The 15,117-nt window shown below is 36.3% G+C and overlaps 1 protein-coding gene across 1 annotated transcript; it reads left to right on the top strand.

The window, feature by feature from the left end:
- The first annotated feature begins 10,083 nt into the window (after positions 1–10,083).
- LOC149846955 (uncharacterized) lies at positions 10,084–14,658 on the top strand. The gene is made up of 5 exons (XM_089996686.1): positions 10,084–10,306; positions 10,436–10,509; positions 12,310–12,427; positions 13,419–13,730; positions 14,067–14,658. Exons 1-5 carry the CDS (start codon positions 10,166–10,168, stop codon positions 14,337–14,339), a joined length of 918 nt encoding a protein of 305 aa, XP_089852812.1. The 5' UTR covers positions 10,084–10,165; the 3' UTR covers positions 14,340–14,658.
- The last annotated feature ends 459 nt before the right edge of the window (positions 14,659–15,117 follow it).

Below are 15,117 nucleotides of genomic sequence, written 5' to 3' on the forward strand. Positions count from 1 at the left end.
CCAAGATTCAAACTCATGCAAGATTTATTAATCACAAACAATAATCATGTTATAATTTATTCAATTACGATTTTTGAAACTCTAAACATATTTACAACATCTTACAACACATCTTTGATTATATTTATGCTAATCTTGCTAAAGCATTAACATTCATCATCCAAGAATCACAAAACCTTTATGGAATACCTCAAATACAATTTCATATATGCAAAAATTATAAGAAACATTAAACAATATGAAATCATGATTTATTTATGCAATAACATGTTGTTTAATCATGCTACACATGTACTAATCTATCGCATATGTTTAAATCAACTTTTTTTAACATAAAACATCAAAACCTTAAAATATTTTTGTCAAAACCTTCTTTAAAACGATTTTCGTGTATCTTTAACGAAGATTTTGGTAAAACATAAATTTATAACATCAAGATCTATAGAGAAATACTAAAAACATCATTCTATATTCATTACATATACTAAACAAACCAATAAAATACATATCTAAATATTCATACAATTTTTGCTTTTTAGGGTTTCAAAACTAGTATTTTCCAAATTGTTTTCTCAAAACCAATCTTCTAAAATACCGTTTTGGGTTTTCATAATTTTTTTTATGTAGATCTAATAGCCATAGACATTCTAGTTATAAATTACATGTATATCCAAGCTCTTGATAAAAAAAAGGGTATGCTAATGCATCCCGAAATTGAACACCATGAAGGTGGAGATTTCCTATCAAAAATACATTTTTTGCAATGATATTGTCGCTTTTTGCTACACACACACCTCATTCTAGGATGGTTTAGACCTTTACTAAAGTAATTGTAGGTGTCTAATAAAAGTGTGAACTACCTTTAGGATTAGGAGGAATAAGGAGATGTGAGGAAGAAGAAAGGAACAAGGCAGACACACACTCTCTTTCTCTCTTTTTTTCTTTTTTTTCTTAGAATAGGTAACAAGGAGGGCGGGGGGTTGTGAGCCTCTCTCTAACTCTCTCTCTAGAACACGAGTTCTAGAGAGAGGGAGAGACTAGCCCATTTTATAATATATATATATATATATAATATTTTATTTTCTCTATTTTTTTCTAATTTGATTTGATTTAGAAGGGAGGTGACGTCCCCTTTAGAAGACCTTAGGTAGATAGAGTTCTACTTTGTGTAGGACTCTATACTACCTTCTAGACATTGACACTTTTAATTATTTTTTTTAACCATTTAATATATATATATATATTATTTCATTTTTAATATATATAACATATATACCTAGTTTGACTTTATATTAAAGTCCAAAGGGCCCACTATGGGAGACATCCCCTTGTGGATAAGCCTCCTAAGAGTCCAATCCATTTGATCTTCTTCCTTTCTTTATCTTCTATTAACTTAAAAATCTTAATTATTGCTTTTCTTTCTTTATCTTTTTATTTTTTGTTATTATTTAATAATTTATATTTGTTCCAAGTTGTGTGACCATATATGGGGTCCACAATGCACGTCCAACTCATGGGACTCTATACCCATAATTAATATAATTTTTTTTAATTAAAATCCATGATTTATCTTTAATTGGATATTTAATTAGATTTTCCAACAAAAGTAAGCCTTATCAGATCTATATTCATTTTTAATTAATAAAACTCACATCCCAATTGGGGTCCAAATTTAGCTTAAATTTTTATCAAATTAAATTAAATTTCTATGTATAATTAAATTTTAATTTCAGGCATAATTAAATTCAATATTAAATTTCATTTCAACTACTGACTCAATTCAATTTATAATTTCAATTTCAAGTTGAAAATTAGATAAATTTCTAACTTAATCAATTTAAGGTATAAATAATGACTTAATAATTATCGAAAATCGCAGGCATTACATGCTACCCTCCTTAAAGAAATTTTGTTTATGAAATTAACTAGAGTTACTCACCAAACAAGCTCAAATATTTCTTCTTCATAGCTTCTTTCAGTTTCCAAGTGCATTCCTTGATCCCATAGTGTTGCTAATGTACTTTCACCAAAGGAATAATCTTGGTTCGCAACACTTGATCTCCATCAGACGCTCCTCAATTGTGTGATCATTCTGCACTTCTAGATCCTCATACTGTATGATTTGTGTCAGGTCTGACATATACTTCCTCAACATAGATACATGAAACACATTGTGAATATTCATGAACTGAGGAGGAAGTGTCAATCTGTATACTGCTCCTCCGACCTTCACGAGAACCATAAATGGTTTCACATACCTCAGGCTAAGCTTTCCTTTCTCGTCGAATTGGAATACACTCTTAGTTGGCAAAACTTTGATGAATATATGATCCCCAACTTCAAAAGTAAGCTCACATCGCTTTGTATCCACATAACTCTTCTGAAGACTCTGAGCGGTCAAAAGCCTCTTGTGAATCATCTATACATGATCAATATAGTGTTGTAGCACTATCGAGGATTCGACAAACCGATCACCAACCTCACTCCAACAAACAGGCGATCTGCAGGGTCGTCCATATAATACCTCATACAGAGTCATACATATGCTCGAATAATAGCTATTGTTATACGCAAATTATGCTAACTTTAAGTGTTTGCACCAATCACCTTTTCAGTGTAATACACAAGCCCACGACATATCTTCTAATGTCTAGATCGTCTTCTCAGACTGTCCATTTGTCTGAGGATGAAATGTTATACTAAATTTTAGCTTTGTCCCTAAAGCCTTCAACAACTGTTCCCAGAACTTCAACATAAACCTCAGATCTTTGTCATAAATGATCGATATAGATACTTCATGTAACCTAACGATCTCATCTATATATAGATCCATGAGACTCTCTAAGGTTTGACTAATCCTGATTGGTAACAAGTTTGCCAACTTCGTAAGGCGGTCAACAATCACCCATATAGCATTGTACTGATGTCTAGTCTTAGGTAGTACTGCCACAAAGTCTATAGTGCTATCCTCCCACTTCTACTAGGGAATCTCTACATCTTGCATTGGTCCTCCAAGTTTCTGATGCTCAATCTTCACCTGTTGGCATACTAAGCATCTGACAACATACTTTGCAATCTCTCTTTTCATCCTATTCCACCATTTTTTTTTCTAAATATCTTTGAACATCATGGTGATGCCTTAATGAATGATATACTTAGATCAGAGTGCTTCATTTAAAAGCTCTTTCTTCAATTATGGTTTGACTGTCACCCATAATCTATGTCGATACCATATGCTGCCATCTTCTTCTAGGTGCATATTCGACTCTTTCTGTTGACAAACTGCTACCATCTTGCCAAACTAATTAATGATACGATCCATGAGAAAGGTGCTAACAACTATACTGCTGATCCCGATATTGCCCTGCTCAAATCTAAAAGGACTCCACTGAATGAAGTCTTCTAAAAGCTTCCACTCACTACAAATAAGACATGATACTCTACTCTATTTCCTACTTAGGGCATTTACAACTATGTTAGCTTTTACAAGGTGAAAAGAGATAAAAAATTATAGTCCTTTAGAAGTTCCAACCACCTACGTTGCCTTATATTGAGCTTCTTTTGGGAGAAGATATACTTAAGGCTCTTGTGGTTTGATAAGACTTTAAATTGCTTTCCATACAGATAATGTATCCATATTTTTAGAGCAAAAACAATTGCAATTAGCTTCAGATCATGTGTGAGATAGTTTTGCTAGCGAGTCTTAAACTAACGTGACACATAAGCAATTACCTTCCCATGTTGCATTAAGACACATCCTAAACCTACTCCTAAAACATCACTATAAACGACAAAGCCTCTGTGTCATGAAGGAAGAGTAAGCATTGGGACTGTAGGAAGCATTCTCTTAAGATCATAAAACTCTCCTCCCACTGTTGTGTCCACATAAACTTAACACCCTTCCAAAGTAGCTTAGTCAATGGCTTTGCAATCTTAGAAAAATCCTGGATAAACCTTCTGTAATATCCAACAAGTCCTAAGAAACTGTGAATGTTCATGACGCTCTTCAGTTGCTTCTAATTTAATACAACCTCTACCTATTAAAATACCAAATTTCACTTGTCAACTTTTAATGAAATTAAAATTCTATAACTAAACATTATTATATTATTAAAAGATTTACTTACCTTAGCTGAATCTACTGAGATTCCATCCTTAGAGATTACATGACTTAGAAACATTATTTGATCCAACCAAAATTCACACTTAGAGAATTTGGCAAATAACTCATGCTATCTGAGGATTTCTAGAATGATTTGGAGATGTACATTGTGATCTTGCCTGCACTCTGAGTAAATCAGAATATCATCAATAAAAATGATCACAAAGAGATCCATATAGGGTCAAAAGATCTTATTAATCAAATCCATGAAAACTGCTGGGCATTGGTCAACCCAAAAGAAATAACTAAAAACTCAGTGTCTGCATTGAGTTTAAAATGGTGTCGTCTTGATGTTGGACTCCTTAAACCTCAACTGGTGATAGCCCGAGCTGAGATCTATCTTGAAAAATACCTTCAACAAATTACCAAATCTAGTTAGAAAATATGTTTAACATGAGATTCAAATCTCAATGTATGAATCTAATCATACCCCAATCAATATTTACCTTGGCCTTCCTCAACTGAATAAGTCATCGATGCGCGGCAGGGGGTACTTGTTCTTGATTGTCGCTTGATTCAACATTCGCTAATCAATACACAAACACATTGATTCATTCTTCTTCTTTACAAAAAGAACAGGCACACCCCACGGTTAAACAGTGGTTCGAATAAACCCTTTGTCCAACAGTTCCTGAAGCTGGTTCTTTAACTTATCTAACTTAGTTGGTGCCATATGATATGGAGCTTTAGATATTGGAGCCGTTCTAGGCACCAAATCTATAACAAAATCAATCTCTCGCATAGGGGGAATTCTAGGAAGCTCCTTGAAAAATACATCTAGAAATCCTTTCATCACTTTGAGGTCCTCCAACGAAGTTACTTCAGGCTTCACTAAGGATACACTAGTTAGAAAGACTTCACAAAGATCATTCTTCTATCCTTATCTGCTTTCACGACTCAATACTTCAGCATAGATCGGTCTGGATGGCTAAACCGAATCTGACATGCATGACAGTCCACACAAACATGGTGCTCGTAAAGCCAATCCATACCCAAGATAACATCGTACCTGATCATATCAAACACAATAAGATTGGCAAATAGGTTTTGCCCCAAAATCAAGACCTCTACCTATGGTAAATATGTACAAATAATAGTCCTACCACCTGGAGGTGTCACTATCTCTAGGATGTATTCTAAGGTAATAGAAGATGATGCAATCATTTTAGCAAAATGAGTAGCTACAAAAGAGTGTGTGGTTTCAGTATCAAATAACACCTTAGCATTATATCCTGCAATAGAAATAATACTTTTAATGATATTAGCATCCTGCTCTAGCTCTGTTGCGATCGTAGCGTAGACTCATCCTATGGCCTTCTTTTGTCCCTACTGTAGTCGTTACAATGCTCTAGGTGCACTATTCTGACCATCTTGCACCACCTGTTTGGGACAATCTTTGACGAAGTGCCCAAACTCACTATAGTGTAAGCATGCCCCAGTATTTATTCTACATTTGATCTTCCCATGCGATCTCCCACATCTAGGGCATACTTTCACTCTCTGTTGTTGCTGATGGCGTGCGTTGCCTCCCTGCTGGTATAGTGGCTTCTTGGTAGCTAGTCCCTGGTTCTGACCTCCAGTCGCTCTATGAGTGCTACTCCCATCACCACCCTTCTTTTGTGATCTTGGAGACTGGCTTTTCTTCGTAGCCTCCTAATCCATGTGTAGTAAAGTTGCCATCTTGATTGCTTGGTTCAAACTCTAGGGTCTACTCCCAAGCACTCCACTCCTTAGACTGTCACTAAGTCTCTGCACATACTTTCTAACATGGGCTGCGACAGTGGTGTAAGTATTCAGGCAATACTTCTTGAGATATTTGAATCTCATGGTGTACTCAACAACCGACAGTCTGCCCTGCTTCAGGCATAGGAACTCTTACATTATCTGATATCTAGCAAACTGAAGAAAGTAGGTCTCCAAAAAGACCTTGGTAAACTGCTCCAGGTTGTAGCGAACCTCCCAGACCATATCTCACTAGCTCTTGGCATCTAACTTTAGTCGATTGCTGCCAAATCTGACTTTTCTGGCTTCCAAAACCTCCAAGATCTCAAAGATCTTAGTCAGCTGCTCGATCCAACTCTCTATAGCATCTAGATCCTCCTTATCTGTGAATGACAGAGGGTCCATGTACATAAACTGTTTGAAGTTCACACCTTCCCCAGGTTTCTTATCCCCCTCATTATGACCATGTCTATTGCCATTTCCTCCATTATTGGTGAGGTTCTAGCATGTTTGTGTCAGTATGCAGAGAGCTCCCATCATGAAGTCTCTTTGTGCGGTCCAACCCTGGGGTTAAAATTCTGTCATCTATAAATATAAAATTAATAATATCATTCAATTTATAAATCCTTAACTGTATAGTAGACTTTGACTGACTTGTTTGGCTTGACATTGATCAATTTAGGACGACTCTTATACAAAAACCTGTAATGACCTTGATTTATAGCCCGATTTTCTCATGATTTTTTTAAACTCGACGAAATATATAAATTAGGATTGTCATAATTATCATATCAAACCATAAACTAACTAAAATGCAGAAATAAGAGTACATCAATATCAATTTAATTGAATTAAATAAAGTTTGAATTATTTACAATCGTTCAGTTACAAAACTATTCACAAACCCAATGTCAAAGCCAACCAAACCCTCTAAACACGAGAAACTAAAACCACCATGTATCCAGGTAGTGTGCAAAGTCCAAGAACAATTGAACAGTGTAGGATCATTTGACCTCCTCAGAACCTAAAATTTTTACAAAGGAATCAGACAACCTGAGTATGATTAGGCAATAACATGCTTGCATAATGCACTACATGAGAATACATTCAAACACAACCTTATATGTCAATCATATAATACATACCTTATCAGACAATAACATGAAATCATGCTAACGACAAAATAGTAGGTCAATTCAATGCACATCCATTCATGCTAACAATAAATTATGCACATGCATAAACATTTACAAAATGCATGAACATATATAAGATGCATGAACTTACCATTTTAGTGCCGCGAGTCCTTCATGCATGAGTAAGTTCTTATATTCAATTATCATTTTCTTGCTTAAATGATGCATGTAATGTTCTATCTACATGAAATTTGCATTCTTGTTTCACTTGTCAATATCTATCTGTGGGTACAACACATACACTCTAAGTATGGAGGTATGACCCAAGTTTGTATTTTCAAGCAATACCTACCAACTGAATTTAGATGCTAAGAGCTGGTGGGACATGGTCCGGTAGGTTCACTACACCCCAAAACAACTACATGCCTTGACTTGAGAGTAGTTTACCAAGGTCTTTTTGGAGACCTACTTTCCTCAGTTTGCCAGAGACCAGATAATGCAGGACTTTCTGAATTTGAAATAGGGTGGACTGTCAGTTGCTGAGTACACCATGAGATTCAGACAACTCGAGAAGTATTGCCTGAATACTTACACCACTATTGTAGCCTGTGTCAAAAAGTATGTGAAGGGACTTAGTGTCAGTCTAAGGAGTGGAGTGTTTGGGAGTAGACCCCAGAGTTTCAACCAAGTAATCGAGATGACGACTTTACTACACACGGATTAGGAGGTTACGAAGAAAAGCCATCCTCTAAGATCACAGAAGAAGGGTGGTGACGGGAGTAGCACTCGTAGAATGAATGGAGGTCAGAATCGAGGACCAACTACCAAGAAGCCACAATACCAACAAAGAGGCAATGCACGCCAACATCAACAACAAAGAGTGAAAGTATACCCTAGATGCGGGAGATCACATGGGAAGGTCAAGTGAAGAATGGATACCGGGGCATGATTACACTATAGCGAGTTTGGGCACTTCATCAAAGATTGTCCCAAACAAGTAGTGCAAGATGGACATAATAGTGCACCCAGAGCACTGCAACGATTACAATAGGGACAAAAGAAAGCCATATGACGAGTCTACGCTACGATCACAATAGAGCTAGAGCAGGATATTGATGTCATCAAAAGTACTATTTATATCACAGGATATAATGCTAAGGTATTGTTTGATACTGAAACTATACACTCTTTTGTGACTACTCATTTTGCTAAAATGATTGCATCATCTTCTGTTACCTTAGAATACATCCTAGAGATAGTGACACCTTTAAGTGGTAGAACTATTGTTCGTACGTATTTATCAGAGGTAGCGGTCTTGATTTTGGGGAAAAACCTATTTGCCAATTTGATTGTGCTCGATATGATCGAGTATGATATTATCTTGGATATGGATTGGCTCTACGAAAACCATGACTGTGTAGACCGTCATGCACGTTAAATTCAATTTAGCCATCCAGATTGATCTATGCCGGAGTATCGAGCCATGAAAGCATACAAGGATAGACGAATGATCTCAGCTTTAAAGGCCTAATGCCTTATGGAAAAGGGATGTGAAGTCTTTTTAGCTAATGTATCCCTAGTGAAGGCTGAAGTAACTTCGTTGGAGGACATTAAAGTAGTGAAAGGATTTCAAGATGTATTTTTTGAGGAGCTTCCTAGAATTCTCTTTATACGAGAGATTGATTTTGCTATAGATTTGATTCTTGAAACGACTCCAATATCTAAAGCTCCATATCATATGACACTAGGAGAGTTAGAGGAGTTAAAGTCAACATTTCATAACTCAAAAGATCATATTTTTATATAATAAATTGCTCGATATGATTTCTGCTGAACACATCTATGTTGAGTCGATACAACTTGCTCCTATGATTTCCAGCTCATTTATTTCTTACCTTCATTAGTTGCAAATATTTTTCTATAATAAATTAATGAATAAAACATGCTAAACATGTTCCAATGATCAGATTTTTCCTTTCCAACTATGTAAATTAGGTAGTACCACCTTAAGCTATGATGGTAAGACACAAGCCAACATAGAAGTGCACTTTCCCAAATTATTTTATTTTCGGATAGCTATGCAATATACGGATGCAAATGGGTCAGATTCACGATGGCGGTTTTGCAATTTTTTGGTTGTTCCTAATCTGATATTCTTTTCATATTCAGATTTACTTATTTGGATTGTTTTTGTATTTGGGTCGGGTTCACATGAATGTTTTATATCGGGTTGATGGCTGGTTAAAACATAATCTAATCAGTTTCCACATTTTACATGTATAAACATTGATTTATATCATATTTTATCGGATGTAGTTTCACCATATATATTTCATTTTTTTTGTCAAAAATATATATTTCAAATATGGATTCAATATTGCATAATCGGATTTCATTATGAATATATTGGCTACCCTCCAATCTCTAGCTCAATCTCATAGATGTGAGCTTTATTTGACTAATTTGACATCACGAATGCATTCAACATGGTCCATTTACTAGGAAATGCACTTTGGATTGAATGGTTTCTATTTAAAAAATATGATTTTCTTAATATTGAATTTTTGAGGCATTATAAACAGTTGAATTTTGTAGCCCTTAAAAAATCTGTTTATTACAACATGATATGTAAAACTTGTTTTTAACTAATCTAACCATAAAGATCATATTCACAAAAAAAAAAAAAACAAGAAAACGCGAAGGAATGAGCGGTTTCTATGGTGCACTTCGGGGGTAGCCAATATTTTCCCTCACTCCGATTCAAATCGGACTGTAACAAAATTCGGATTCGGCTTCCAATCAAGCAGGATCCGTCCCATATATGCTCCCGTGATCCGTTACAGCCGTACCGACGCCAGGATTTACCTTTGGATTAAAGCCGTTTGAATTTTGAAAATTAAAAAAAAGGGTGTAATCGGTGAAAGGGCAAACCAAAAATCTACACGTGTCAGTAACAACAAAGTTACATCACTCTTTGTTTCGGTAAATATCTGATACATTGCGGGGCTTTTGGTAAAATGCTTTAAAAGTTAAATATTATAAAACGTAAAGCAGGAAGAAAAAGAGTGGAAAGAGTGAGCCTTCTTCACCGGTGGGGAGTGTGGCAGAGCAGAGTTAAGAAAAGCAGAGAGCGAGTGAGAGAGGAATGGAGCGGAACAGCCCCGTCAGGAAATCCCACACATCAACGGCCGATCTCCTCACATGGTCCGAGACGCCGTTGCCGGATCTGGACGCCGGAGATGCCGCCACGCCGGCGGGTTCTCGTTCCGCATCGCGTCCGCACCAGGTCCGTTCTTCTGTTGACTTTCTCTGTTTTTTTTTTCTGTTCACGATCACTGGTTTTTCCCGTTGGTTACTTGCTCAAAGTTTTGATTTTTTTTTCTTTTTCTTTTTTGGTTGATGTTTTCTGCGGTAGCCGTCGGGAGGGGTAGGGGCGGTGGTATTCGGTGGTCAGGTGACTCCGGATGAGGCGGAAATCTTGTTAAGAAGGTTGGATCTGAAAATCCCTTGTGTTCATTCCTTCTTCTGCTGTCATTTCTGTGAACAAAGTTTTTTTTTCGGTGATCTTCCGATTTGCGTTTGAATTAACTGAGCAGCATTGTTAGCTGTTTCATTTTTTCTGTCTTTTATTAAAGTTCAACGTTATCATTGTTGATCAGTTTTCAGACCATTATTTCCTGCTTTCTCCTTTTCTTTCTTGGAAGAAAATGTCTAATCATGCCCAATAGTGTAGATCGCTTTTTTTTTTGCCCTTCTTTCAATTTTGGGTTGGTTAAAGGAGCGTTTTAGTGGGAAAGAAGCATTTCATGTCATGATGATCCTCTGCGATATCGATATTCCAAATCTGTTGTTGCTATTTTTTCTTGTGATTGATTTGTATGTTATCTAAATGTGCATTGGCTATTATGAATGTATGTTATCTAAATGTGCATTGGCTATTATGAATTGAAATGTTGGATCAGCTGTGTTTTATAATGGATTAATGTTTGAGAAGGTTGATTGTGAGAAAAGGGAAATGATTGAAAAAAGAGATCTTTGTCTTAGTGATCTTCTGTTACATGTACTTCTCAAATTTGTGCTTGCATATTTGAAATGATTGGTTTAGATGGTACTGTATGGGGATCAGTTATTGTTGAAAGATGGTTTAAGATACATGGTCGCATTATGTTGGAGGAATTCTTCATTATTGTTAACATGAATGTAGATTAGCAGAGGCCTATCCTGTTTATGCCAATAGTTATGACAGAATGTCCCTGATTGTTCAGTTTTGGGCTCTCTCTTTAGGGGTGCACAATTAGCTGAGTAGCTCAGGCTCTGTTTGAGCTCATTTATTTATGAAACAACCTCATCTTGAGCTTAAAGATAAGCTCAATTAGATAAGTGAGATCGAGCTCAAATGCCAATTTAAGCCTGTTTAGTATGTATATTTTCAAGTTCTGTTTACCCATTAATACATCAAATATGTTGGGTAAAGTGATTTCCTCGTGAAAATAGGGCTCATGGGTTGAAGTATGTCCCTCTGCTTGTACAAGTTATCAAAAGAAAATAATAATAATAATAAAAAAAACATTTAATACTGTTCTTCAAAAAATAAAACATCTAATACTTAATTTCCCCTCTGGCTTTGGCAAGTTCACTTAAGCTGAGCTTGAAAACTCAAGCACAAAGGGAGTTGAGCTCGAGATAAGCCAACAAAAACCAACCTGAGCTCGAGCTGGCCAGGATCATGTGCATCCCTACGTTTCTTTCAGCAACTGTGAGCTTCTCCTCTCTCTTCATCATGGGGTTCCAGTGCACACCATATTCTTTAATTGTAGCAAAACAGGTTTTCCATTAGAATTTAGAAGTAACACAATCGATCCCTTCCTCTGTTTCTTTCTATTTATGCCTCCTTTATTAACCTCTCAAGCCTCTTCTTCCCGATCCACTTCTTTAAACCTTCTTGATTTTCTTCTTCAGAGGTACTTAATGAAAACCTATTTCTACCTCACATGGATATGGATGAGGGAGTGGGACATGATGCAGATATGCTTGGTACTTTAAAAAATTGGGACACAGGGACATGGCTGTACACACACATAGATATATGCATGTGTATGTCTAAAATAATAATTCTAAATTACTATAGTTAGGAATATCAAATAATGAAGTGGTTGAAATTGAAATGTAATGTAATTCATGAATCATGACAAATTTTAAAGGATACAGAACTCAAGTAAATACGAAATTCCTGTTAGGCCTTCCTTAGTTTCTATGTTTTTCCATTTGATGCTTTTTTTCATTGCTCAGGAAACCATGTTCAGGCTTCAAAATGAAGGAGATAACTGGCAGTGGAATCTTTGCTGCTGAAAAGGATCTGCCAGAATCAGGAAATCCTAGTAATAAAACTGGTCTGCGACTGTATCAGGTATATGCTGCTTTTTTAGATATAAAACTGCACGCACTGGAAAATCCTTGATTTTCTGGATGTGGTTAGGTGGAACTTGAGGGTGATAATTATTTAACTACATGAAATCTTGGGTGGCTTTCTCTATCTGGATTGTTTCTTCTGCATATTAATCATTTTTTTTAACCTCAAGACTTTTGTCTAACATTTGTTAGTCCTAGATTTCGCTTTCCTTATGATTGGATATTTAATTTGAATGGGATCCACTTTAACCCAATCTCAATCCCGCAATTATTCATGCAAATAGAGGCAAAAGTAGGAATTTTCCCTAGTTGGTTGGACCTTGGGCATACAGGGTTGGATCCTTACCTGGATCTAGAAAATAGAATCCTCTGGAAATCAAGAAGGCCTGGTAGAGATAGCTGGATCCAAAATCTTCTCTCACCTGGATCAAACAGTGTGCAACAATATTCATTTGAGCATAGTGGTTATTTTAGGACAATCTGGAAATTAATTAGGCTTCTCTGTCATTCAAATTGCATCTTTGGGAAGCTTATTGTTGCTTCTTTTAGCCTGTTCTATTTTTCCAGTAAGATGTGATTGTTCTCATATTTTCAATCTTGACATTTTCAAGTATGCTGCTGCTTAAAAACTTGACAAAGAAGGCATCTTCCTTTCCTGTCTCTCTTTTTTCTGTACTGCATGACATACTCGAGTTTTCAATTATGTTGATCCATGATATGCAGCACATGCTTCTGTGGATAGAGCACCGTTTCTCCTCCCTTCTGTAGATGATGTTTATTATTCATATTATTATGTTGTTATTTTTGGTATTATTAAATCTGTGATAACCTTGCAATTCATTAGTTTTCCTTGCTGTGAAACATGGTGTTCAAAACTCAAATGCTATCTATTGTAGGCAAGGCACACAATTCCTGCTCTAGTGTATCCGTTTAACCAGTGAACCAGTTGATCTGTGCTAATCCAATCAGTGTATGTATGCCTCTTTCAGCAAACTATTAATTCAATCAGCCAGATCTCATTTAGTGCCGATGGAAGTGTCTCTCCCAAGAAGCCAACCTCTCTAACTGAGGTAGCAAAACAGAAGGAACTTAGTGGGACTTTAGAGAGCGAAAGTGAGGCAAAGATAAAGAAGCAACTATCCGATGCCAAATCTAAGGAGTTGAGTGGGCATGACATTTTTGGGCCTCCTCCTGAGATCCCATCCAGACCATTGGCTGCCCGCACTTTAGAGCTGAAGGAAAAGAATGAGATAGCTGAGCCAGCTCCAAGGCATCTTCGCACTTCTGTTAAAGTATCAAATGTGAGTTTGTTTTTGGTGATTGTGCCATTATCAGGCTTAATCATTTTAATTTGGTTACTGTATATGCATTAGTTGTGTGACTGCTTCACTAGCTATATTTTAGATAAAGGATCAAGATGTTGAGGTTAAAGATATCACCTTCAGTACACACCTCTGAAGCTTCACTATTCTCAAGATGTTAATTCACTTGTATGGATCAGTTCTTTGGTTTGGAATAATATTATATCTATATATGAAGAGTAATATGACCTGTTTACGAAGTTGGTGCATGGAGAATACTGTTTGTATTTATAATGGGTTCCCTTTTTCCTTGACTTATTCTTGGACATGTTTCAGCCTGCTGGAGGTCAAACTAATTTCATGTTTAGTGAGGAGAACATTGTGAAGACATCCAAGAAAATTCACAATCAGAAAGTAGCAGAGCTAACAGGAAATGACATTTTCAAAGGGGAAACCACCCCAGCATCAGCTGAGAAGCCACTTAGTGTGGCAAAGCTGAGGGAGATGAGTGGGAGTGACATATTTGCTGATGGAAAAGCTGCTTCAAGAGACTACCTTGGTGGTGTTCGCAAGCCTCCGGGTGGTGAGAGCAGCATTGCCTTGGTTTGACTTCTAACATTATCACTTCTGTCCTCATCTCTACTTTGATGCATTTGAGGACGTACAGATTGACTGGTTGATAAATACTCTAGTCGTTGACAGTGTGGGTCTGATTTGGGAAGGGGCAGTAATCAGAAGAAAGAAAGAAAGAAAGAAAGAACATAGAACTTCGGCTTCTTTTAAGATATTGGTACTTTTCTCTTGTGTGTGGTTAGATATTCTCATGGTTGGTTTGGGACTTGTTTGTAAAACAGTGGTATGTGTTCTGATTGTTCTTTGACTGCTCATCAATACAAATTGTTAATTGAAAGAATGGAATTTTTAGCTCTGTTGAAGAAATCTTGTACTGAATATATCATCCTTTTCTCATGGATGAAATTGTTAATTGGAAAGAGGTATTTTAGCTATCTTTTAAAGAAATATTGAGTCAGGTGGTTAAAAGGAATCACTAAATATTCCTAGCTGAACTTTAAGTAATTCGGTGGTTTGTTTTCTCTCTTTCTCAATTCTGTTTATCATCTGGCAATTGCATCGGTGTCATCATGGTCTAAATTGCACAAAAGGAAAGGTTTTCCTTCTTCCACGCAGCAGCAGTCTTTCATAATAATCTTTTGATTAAAAATTTTCACGTTGAGCTAATATAATGTTTAAGCACTGTAATGTTCATTTTCCACGCTTTCCAGCTCCCTGCTCAACTGTACAACGGTAGTTTTCTTGCCCTTTTCAAACACCATTGGTCGCGCCTCTCCTGCCTAATTTAGACATTTACCTCTTCAGTCTTCACTAT

This window comes from Nuphar pumila, chromosome 2, assembly GCF_984573655.1.
Source record: "Nuphar pumila chromosome 2, dmNupPumi1.hap1.1, whole genome shotgun sequence".
Taxonomy (NCBI): Eukaryota; Viridiplantae; Streptophyta; class Magnoliopsida; order Nymphaeales; family Nymphaeaceae; genus Nuphar; species Nuphar pumila.